This window comes from Saccostrea cucullata, unplaced genomic scaffold, assembly GCF_032062105.1.
Source record: "Saccostrea cucullata isolate Sc308-1 unplaced genomic scaffold, CSIRO_AGI_Scuc_v1 ctg2653, whole genome shotgun sequence".
Classification (NCBI taxonomy): domain Eukaryota; kingdom Metazoa; phylum Mollusca; class Bivalvia; order Ostreida; family Ostreidae; genus Saccostrea; species Saccostrea cuccullata.
The window spans coordinates 55,427-64,858 of NW_026935145.1; the positions used below are offsets into that span (position 1 = coordinate 55,427).

General features: G+C 34.2%; 1 protein-coding gene and 1 long non-coding RNA gene across 3 annotated transcripts; both read right to left on the reverse strand.

Moving 5' to 3' along the window:
- Positions 1-3,657: 3,657 nt before the first annotated feature.
- Positions 3,658-6,523, reverse strand: LOC134242021 (peptidylprolyl isomerase domain and WD repeat-containing protein 1-like). The gene is made up of 7 exons (XM_062724028.1): positions 6,474-6,523; positions 5,928-6,171; positions 5,521-5,587; positions 5,115-5,197; positions 4,870-4,982; positions 4,285-4,436; positions 3,658-3,818 (listed from the first exon to the last, which is right to left on the reverse strand). The coding sequence occupies exons 1-7, from the start codon at positions 6,487-6,489 to the stop codon at positions 3,675-3,677; spliced, it is 819 nt and encodes a 272-aa protein (XP_062580012.1). The 5' UTR covers positions 6,490-6,523; the 3' UTR covers positions 3,658-3,674.
- Positions 6,524-8,114: 1,591 nt separating this feature from the next.
- LOC134242022 (uncharacterized) lies at positions 8,115-8,943 on the reverse strand. 2 transcript variants are annotated; one of them, XR_009986784.1, is made up of 3 exons: positions 8,877-8,943; positions 8,387-8,494; positions 8,115-8,179 (listed from the first exon to the last, which is right to left on the reverse strand). It is a non-coding gene; the product is annotated as an uncharacterized LOC134242022 (long non-coding RNA). The 2 variants fall into 2 exon arrangements; XR_009986785.1 differs by having other exon boundaries at positions 8,918-8,942.
- Positions 8,944-9,432: the final 489 nt, after the last annotated feature.

The following is a 9,432-nucleotide window of genomic DNA, read 5'->3' on the forward strand; positions in this document are numbered from 1 at the left end:
TGAAAATTTAGGGGAAAAAAATCTTAAAAAAAAAAAAACAACTGCATGTTTGATGTTCAAATATAATTTGGATCTCTGATTTTGGCCTAATTGAAGCACTACAGCAACTGCTTATAATTTAGCAAAATTTAACAAAATTCTTTGTAAAATACTAATGCCCCAGTATGGCAGTTCAAGGTAAAGGTAAGTTTCTTAAACATAGGTCAAACTTAGAGGGCTATGTTCCACTAGGAATCCAAAATTCAATGTGTTCAATTTCCTTAACTCTGTACACAACACTTAAAGCGGAATGACGATACATGTGAAGGGTTTTGCTTTCAAACATTTCTACTCTGAGTAGTAATTTTTCCTCTGGATAAAAGTTTTAATATTTTTCATTAATATGCAACAAAGATGGCCAATTTTCCTAAGTATTTAGAATAAAATTAAATTTTGTGAAAGTACAAGGATGTGTCAATCATACCCATCAAAAAGTTTCAATAACTTTTAGATGAAATAAGATTTCTAATATATTTTGTGTGAAATGCTACTGCAATATATAAGTTGTGATAATTATACAAAAATTTTGAGAAAATATTAACTTCAAATCTGTGTCTATCCACCTTCAATAGTAACCTCCTTAAAAACATACGAGGGCTGTTCAATAAATAATGTCCTCGGTGCTCAGAAAGAAGTAAAAGACGCTTTTCAATTATTTATTCTTCATAATTTTATTATTTAATCTCTTTTAAGTGAAATACATGTCCGTAACATTTTTATCCAATTTTTGATCGTTTGTAGAACTCATATTTGGGTATGTCCCTCAGTATACTGGAAAATGGCAGATCCAATGATTTCCCGGACTTGTTTCTTCCTTCTGAAAGGTCTTTTTTCCACGTTTGGAAATAGAAACAAGTCAAAATGTCTAAGATCTTTAAATTTTGTTAATGTGAAAAAAACATTTACTTTCTGTTTATCCCGAAAACCCCTTTACTCTTCAGGGCATGTAGGTTTGGACGCTGTCTTGGAGAAATTCAATGTAGTGTATTCCTGAATCTGGGTCCTTCCTCTAATAAACCTTTTGATTTTTGGGCCAAAAAAGTGCTTTGTAGGCTCCTCCAGAAATTAAACTGTCTCTATCGAATACGATTTTGAACAACATTACCACTAATATTTAAGAAAATTACATATAAATCTGCCTTTGTGCTCTTGCATACCTGTGCACTTTTCAGACATTCGCCGTTTTTATCAAGTACATCTTATGATAAATTTAGTTTTTAGGGTTTTAAGCAATAGATTCATGTTCCAATATCTGTTTGAAAATAAAACAAACTTGGATAACTACAATTACTGATATTTTAAAATAATTGTTAAGAATTTCGTACACGCTGTCATTTTCACTCATTTTTCAAAATATATGGTGACCTTTGAGTATCAAGTTTTTTTTTTTTACCGCCAAACGTTTCTTAAATACAGTGTAAACTACCCCCGATGTGATGTCTATCAAATTTCCTATGTGTCTTAAATTCAATCATACATCATCAAATATTATTTGTTGAAATTTGGCGAACAGTACATAAGTTGTTATAATTTTTGTTGGCAAGGAGGGTACCCATTTTTGATGCCCGTTATAAAATTTTTTATCATTGAAATCGACCTGCTCTTTTGTCTATAAAACAGGCATTGGTTGCTCTAAATGTCACATATTTCAGTTAATATTTCTTTGGAATTTTTAACAAGTTTTACGGCCGCTTTAATGAAGCTTTATTTTCACTCTTGTTTACTGATTCTTTACCATTCATTTATAATGCAGTGTCTCGAAAAGCCCTTGTTTCCCAGCTTCTCATGATGAAACTATGTGATGAAAAGTGGTCACATAAACTGTTATAAATTCACGAAAGATTCAATAATGAGAGAAAGTCAAGTTTTATGTCATACGATATCTGTAATGTATGACATATAGTTCAGGACATTATTTATTGAACAGCCCTCGTAAATAGGATCTTGACCGTATGAGATGCTCGTGTACATAATTATTGACTACACTGAAGCAACGATTTTCTTGCAAAGAACTCTGGATGATTGTTTTCTATTCTATCTCCGTGAAGCTTTTACTTCCTAATTATTGACCCAATCTGACTCACTGAGGGGCCATACCCCAATGTATGGTGAGTGGGAGGGGTGTTAACTCCCCTTTAGTAAAATGCCATTATTTTAATTAATTTAAAATATTTTATTCAGATACCGGTTCCCCTCTCTCACTACACTGTATATGTAGACAACCTGAACCCCAACCTCCCATGAAAAAGGCTAGCTGTTCATTTTTTATTCAGTTTACTTTGGGGGGGGGGGGTTGTCATGCACTTTTAGCTCCACGGGCCACGGTTTAAACAGCTTAATATGCACTACATCAGAAAAATTCCTTGACTGGGTTCGAGGGAAACGTGTTTTGCCGGACCAAAACCAAACTGGAGGCCATTAGGCGGAATGAAATTTAGTTCAATATAGCGTATAAAACGTAAATTAAATACAGTTAGATAAATTTTTCTTAGATTTTTTCATGTTTTATTTTGACATATCACAAACTGGCATCCATGTTTGCAATGATTGATAAGATATAGCTGATCCCCCCCCCCCCTAGTGTGACGTAAAAAACACCAGCGAACTTTGAATCAAAATACATGTACCATCCATCGGTAAGGATTTTCAAATGACCATTTCGAGAAGTTTTTTTTCAAGTGGATTGATTTGTAAACTAAGTCCCACAAAACAAATTTACAAAAATTACACACAAACTTTCTTTTTTAAAAATTAACAGTGAGAAATATTGCGTTCTTCTTTTTTTCTCGCGTGTTTACAGAGTCTCTAAGCAATTTTAAACGTGTCACCTTCCAATCTTGCAGTTGTTTCAGGATTATCAATACATCTATGAGAACTAGCTGCAAATCTGTAGCTTCGCTGGTCTCAAAAGATTAAGATGGACTTTCAATATATCCCAAACTTTCTCAGAACAGATGTACCATAACAACATGATTCAACTATCTGGTTATGCTTCTTCTCTCGTATAGCAGGAAATGACCCTCCTCAAATCCGAGTAGAACCATGGGTATGGGGACTAAATGTACACTGTTTTGACTTGGCGGTGGGTTTTGATGAAAATCTAAACTCCTCATTACAGAATCGAGCAGAATATATCACATACTTTACTTGGCAAAAGACCCCAAACAGGACAGGCTCTACTCTACATCTGTATAAGTTTATGTTATATTTTAACATTACATGCCATTGTACATAACAACCTTCTAAGTAGATTTTTCTCTTCTACGTAGTAGTGATAAAGTTAGAATTAACATTAAAGCTATTATGATAAAAAAAATTGCATAATTTTTAAAGAAAATACTTCTATTCTCATCCCTAATATACTTCTAGAAATAACCTAATAACAAACTATTGTTATGGATAAATTTAGTTTATCTTCTCCTAAATTTTTAACACAATACATTTTCCTATGACTCATGTTATATATTTTGATTGACTGGCTAGCCTATACAGGCAATATCTTATGGCTTCAAGTCCAAATTAAGGTAAACTAATGATTACAAGGATAGGTCGATGCATTATTCCATTTATAATTAGTCATTCTGTACAGTCACTCTCTTGAATATGACAAGATAACTATTTTCATACACATGATTTTATTTTAATGAGATGTTAATGATTCGTACATCATCATAAGGTTTGTCTGTTTTGGGATTGACCTTGACATTACTTATGGCTTGACACACTTCCATCCCCCTTGTAACTCTACCAAACACTGTGTGCTTATTGTCCAACCATGGCTGAAATGGTAAACAAACAAAATTAAAAATAAGTAAATAAAACAACAACAAAAGACTTTTTTTTTTTAGTTTTAATGCTAAATCTCTGTGCAATGAGAGATAACTCTGCAGTTGATTTTTGGTTCTTTCAGTAAGATTTCATCTCCTGTATTAATGATCTAACTCAAATTTTCTCCTAAATTCAAAATTTGCTTGATATCAACTTAAGCTTTCATCTTCTGGTGTAAAACTGGCATTTTTTGAATATTTATACAGAATTTCTAGTGAAATACCATTTTGAATAAAAATAAATAATTGCTTTGGAATATATGTATGTATAAAAGATTGTGATTAATTTAAATCCATAGTTCAAAAACTGTTGAATACATGAATCATTAATGAAATTATACACAAGCATACAAAGGGTTAAAGAGTAAGACATTGTTTGTACTAGTATTCTATTCAATGAATAACACAGAAGACTTACTGTTGGTGCCACTGTAATGAAGAACTGTGAGCCATTCGTGTTGGGCCCTGCGTTTGCCATACTGAGTGTGTAGGGTCTATCATGTCGCAGATTAGGGTGAAATTCATCTTCAAATTCCCCTCCCCATATTGATTCCCCTCCAGTACCAATACCTGTCATGCAAAAGAAATAGACAATCTGAACAGGCGCAGATAAAAACTAGAGGTACTGTGAGCACTGAGCTTACTAAATGATACCCCCTGCCTTCCATATATTTATAACCATGGTAAAGAAATAAATGTCTGATCAAAATGTAAAATAGTAGGTGCACAATGTCATAATGTAATAAAGAAACTGAGAAAGTATCATTAAATTTTATTCAGTGGTATAGGAGGAGTTGCATTTAAGAGATGCATACCCCAAAGCATAACAGACTGACATACAGACAGACAGACGTAAATATAGAAGGACATCCTGATCACTATATATCCTCTCACTTTTCAAGTGGGGGGTATGAGAATACATGGAACCATTTCTACTTTCCTGAATGACCTGTCAAAAAAAAAGAAAGTTTTTCAAAGGAGACATGAACATGGAAACACTGACCCAAAGGATCTCCTGTTTGTATCATGAAGCCTTTTATAACTCGGTGGAAAATATGAGAGTTGTAGTATCCACTCTTTGTGTGAACACAGAAGTTTTCCACAGTTTTGGGGCACCTGATAAAGGAGAGTACAATAAATGTGTAAGTTTTTGGACATGCGTTTTTATACAAAATTTTCATTGAGGAATATTATTTAAGCATGTGCGAGAAAAAAAATTCTGTTTAGTATCAGTAATGTTGCACTCACTCTTTGGCAAACAATTTGATGTGGATATCACCCATAGTGGTATGAATGACACAGGACTCAGATACTCTTGTGTAGGACGCATCCTGGGGAAAAGAACACAATAAATATATATATCACATTAATCAAATAAAATTGACTTTATAGTTAAATACTCCAATTGTTACCAAGGATGGGATAATACTGGTTTGAATGAAGTAATTTTTACATCGATATGATTTTTGTTAAATTGGCAGTTTTACTCTACAGATACTGGTACTGCATCATTTTTCAACTGTAATTTCTAGGCTTTGGAATTACTCTGGCTCTTATTTTAATGACCATGTTCAGGATTTGCAGTTGATTCTGAGATTTACTCTATCTGCTGTAACAATGACCTTGTGAAGGATTTTCAGTAGAGACTAGTTACCTGTGTAGCTGCTACAATATCTTCCTTGGAGGGTTTCTCATTAAATACATCTCTCTCTGCATCAGCACTAGAAGGGGAAGAAATATCAAACATAATTTTTTTTGTAAAACAGATCTGTATATTTAACAAAAATTTGCTTGATAAGATAACCAAAATACATGGACTTGTATATTAAATGTAATGATATCAGTATTTAATAGTTAACTATATTACAGCTCAGAGTTCTAGTGTCTTATGTATTTTTTTTTTCACATAGGATACACCAGAGAAAGAGAAAAAGTAACATTTCAGTATAAATGGCCATTATATTGACAGGCCTACAAGGTATACACATGAGATAATAATACATAAATCTAAACATATTTCTCCAATCATGATTTGGATGAAGATATGGAATGAATCCTTGCCTTTTTGTGTCCTCCGGTTCCCGCCTTGTGAACATGTAGAAGCGGTTCTTCTTGAAGGCAGTACAGAAGAGGATGGGATCAAACAGGACGTTCTGTAGGAGGGGGTTATCGGAGGCCACCATCTCCACGTCCACCGCCGCCTTCTGTTTCTTCCCTGTACCCTGGAACAGACTCAGCTGCAGGAACCGGGCATTCTCAGGCTTCCCCAGGGTCCGCACACAGCGATTGGTGTACAGATTAATAACTGAAAACATAAATGTCAATGTCATTAATACCCTAGAATTTCTCACATTGGTAAATTGCTAGATATCAAATGGTGTTTAAATACTTCAGGTCACTTAAATAATTATTATTTAAATTTACATGCCACCATTAGGCAAAACATCAACATTTTCCAAAGTCAAAGTATCCTGGTGTATGCATGTACAACTTTTTAAATGAAGCAAAATCTTGTCACCTTTATACATTTGTATGTTTCATACTTTATTTCTACAAATACCAGAATGAGTGATTGCTAAAATACTATCACTTCCTACATTGACTCACTTTTAATTCCTAACATGGTGGCATACAAAACAAAATGTCCACTGTCATCAAAAACTGAAATAAGAAAAAAAAGTTAACTGTCAGATACAAACATGAATTAGCCCTTCTGACAGTTTTATGTACATGTTAGAGGATATCAACAGAATAAGCCTCGTTTTCTTTAAATCATAAAACATGTTAGGGAATGACCATTTGATTCAGAGAGGGTGAGATATCAGTCTTCATAAATGTTGAATATATATGTAAATATTATGTAAATATACTTCGATCCTCACCTTGAAAGAAATTTTTCAAAAAATAATCTGTCCTTGCCTGGTGCTACTAGCTACTATAACTACCCCCCTCCAATCAAATAATCAAATGAGTGTCCCTTTATGAAAAAAAAAATCTCGTCAAAAAGAAAACAAGCTAATTCAGAGAATTTGTGACCCCCGCTTAGGGAAAAAGTAAACCATACGCAGTTCGGGGAGGGGGGGGCGGATCCCTTTGACTGAATTTGTAGAATAATTAAATGTGTAAATGTATACTGAAGCAAATAAAATATGCCAATGTGGATATAAAGATTTGATTGCTTATTCTTTATTATGTGTATAGAAGATTCTTTTTATAAGGAATATTTATCACACTGTAAAGATGATTTTATGAATTTGTACAAGGCAGACATCATAAATTTTTCATTTCACATGCTGAATACTATCATTTAGTAAAAAAAAATATTTTGGGAAAAAAAAGGTAAAGGAACGACCGGGATTCAAACGTGGAACCTCTCACATATGAAGTGAGAGACATACCACTAGACCACGGAACTGCTTTACAATTTCACAAATCATATCAAACATGAAGTCACATACATGTATATATTCACGTTCGATATTGTAAAAAATTTTACACAATTCATGATGTATAATTTAACCTTTATTAAACAGTTGCAATAGATGTAATAAGAATATAAAGTCCACCGAGAAACCTCTTTTATATGTAATAACTCTCCTAATATCCCTGTGCTAAAAATAGCGACATGTAATACAATAAATACTAATAAAACAAACGGGGCAGGACACTTTGAGAGGGGTGAGAGAGGTCCTATGAAGATTTGGTATAAAATGACATTGCAAAAGCTCAAAATCTTCTTGAAATATCGCCCGGAGAGGATAGTATTTCATACAGACAGAATGTATAAATTTACGACCTTGAACTTTGACCTTTAGACCTCAAAATCAATAGGGGTCTTCCTTAGGCCACAGGGAGTTGTTATGTAAAATTTCATCGCAAAAGCTCAAATAGTTCTCGAGATATCGCGCGGAAACGAAAATGTTATAACAGACAGAATTTGGAAATTTATGAACTTTACCTTTGACCTTTTGACCTCAAAATCAACAGAGTTCTTCTTTAGTCCATAGGGAGATGCTATGCAAAATTTCATTGCGAAAGCTCAAGGGTTCTCGAGATATCGTGTGGAAACGAAAGCGTTACAGACAGACAGAAAGACTGACGGAGAGACCCAAAGGTCGTTTGTCTACCTTACATTTTAAAAACTCTGTGACATATAAGGCAGTTAATGGTTTGTTTGTTGATCTTACTTTTCAAAAACTCTGTCACATATAGGGCAGTTAATGGTTTCTTTGTCCCTGTTATGAACATGGTAAGATGAAGGGCCCTGCTTGCTGCTGAGAATTGTTTGCCACACTGCTCACAGGGAAACTTATCTGTGGATCAAACGAAAGCTTGTTATCTATTTGCCCTTTTACCCAAGCAAACATTTTTGCCCTGCTTTAATTCCAACCAGACACAGTTTTGTTAAAAGGATTATGTAGTGTTTGAAAATTGCCCCTGGCCATTTTAAATTAGGCCTCTAGCAATGAGGGCAAAAGGAGTAAAGTTTTCATGAAGACGCAGACAAAATTTGACAATACCTGTTGGGTGTTTACTGGTTTGTTTCTCTTTGTTGTGACTGTTGAGATGGATAGTCCTTCCTGCCTGGCTGGAGAATTCTCTACCACAATGTTTACATGGGTACTTATCTGTTAATCAAAAAAAAAAACTTGTTATTCATTGGCTGAGTTTTTGCAGAGAAACACCCTTTCTGTCAATGAGAAAAAAAAATATCACAGATATTACGAATTCAGGAATATTGCCAAGTTATCTTGCATCCCCTGCTTATTTATCCAATTCCTTATACTGATATAACAAATAATGATTATAGTGAAGTAATTTCATAAGTCCCAGTCACTTTATTATAACCCAAGTTTTACTGTACTTTATTCTTCAAACAAAATCGGTGTGATCCTCCATGTGTTTGTCTAGCGGGTGACTATATTTACCTGTGTGATTCTCCATGTGTTTTTCTAGTGACTATATTTACCTGTGTGATTCTCCATGTGTTTGTCTTGTGACTATATTTACCGGTGTGATTCTCCATGTGTTTGTCTAGTGACTATATTTACCAGTGTGATTCTCCATGTGTTTGTCTTGTGACTATATTTACAGTGTGTTTCTCCATGTGTTTGTCTAGTGACTATATTTACCTGTGTGATTCTCCAGGTGTCTAGTGACTATATTTACCAGTGTGATCCTTCATGTGTTTGTCTAGTGACTATATTTACCTGTGTGATTCTCCATGTGTTTGTCTTGTGACTATATTTACAGTGTGTTTCTCCATGTGTTTGTCTTGTGACTATATTTACCTGTGTGATTCTCCAGGTGTCTAGTGACTATATTTACCAGTGTGATCCTTCATGTGTTTGTCTAGTGACTATATTTACCTGTGTGACTCTCCAAGTGTTTGTCTAGTGGGTGACTATATTTACCTGTGTGATTCTCCATGTGTTTGTCTAGTGACTAATTTACCATGTGATTTAAGTGTTTGTCTAGTGTCTAATTTTTCCCGTGTGACTCTCCAAGTGTTTGTCTAGTGGGTGACTATATTTACCCTTACTCCAGGGTTGTGCAAAACCCCTGT

What these genes read in the sequence shown, in the direction of transcription:
- LOC134242021 (XM_062724028.1), bottom strand. An exon ending in ATATTGTAGCAGCTACACAG is followed by an intron (nt 5,198 to 5,520) that starts GTAACTAGTCTC and finishes TCTTTTCCCCAG; the next exon opens with GATGCGTCCTACACAAGAGT. An exon ending in ACAAACAGGAGATCCTTTGG is followed by an intron (nt 4,437 to 4,869) that starts GTCAGTGTTTCC and finishes TTTGCATGACAG; the next exon opens with GTATTGGTACTGGAGGGGAA.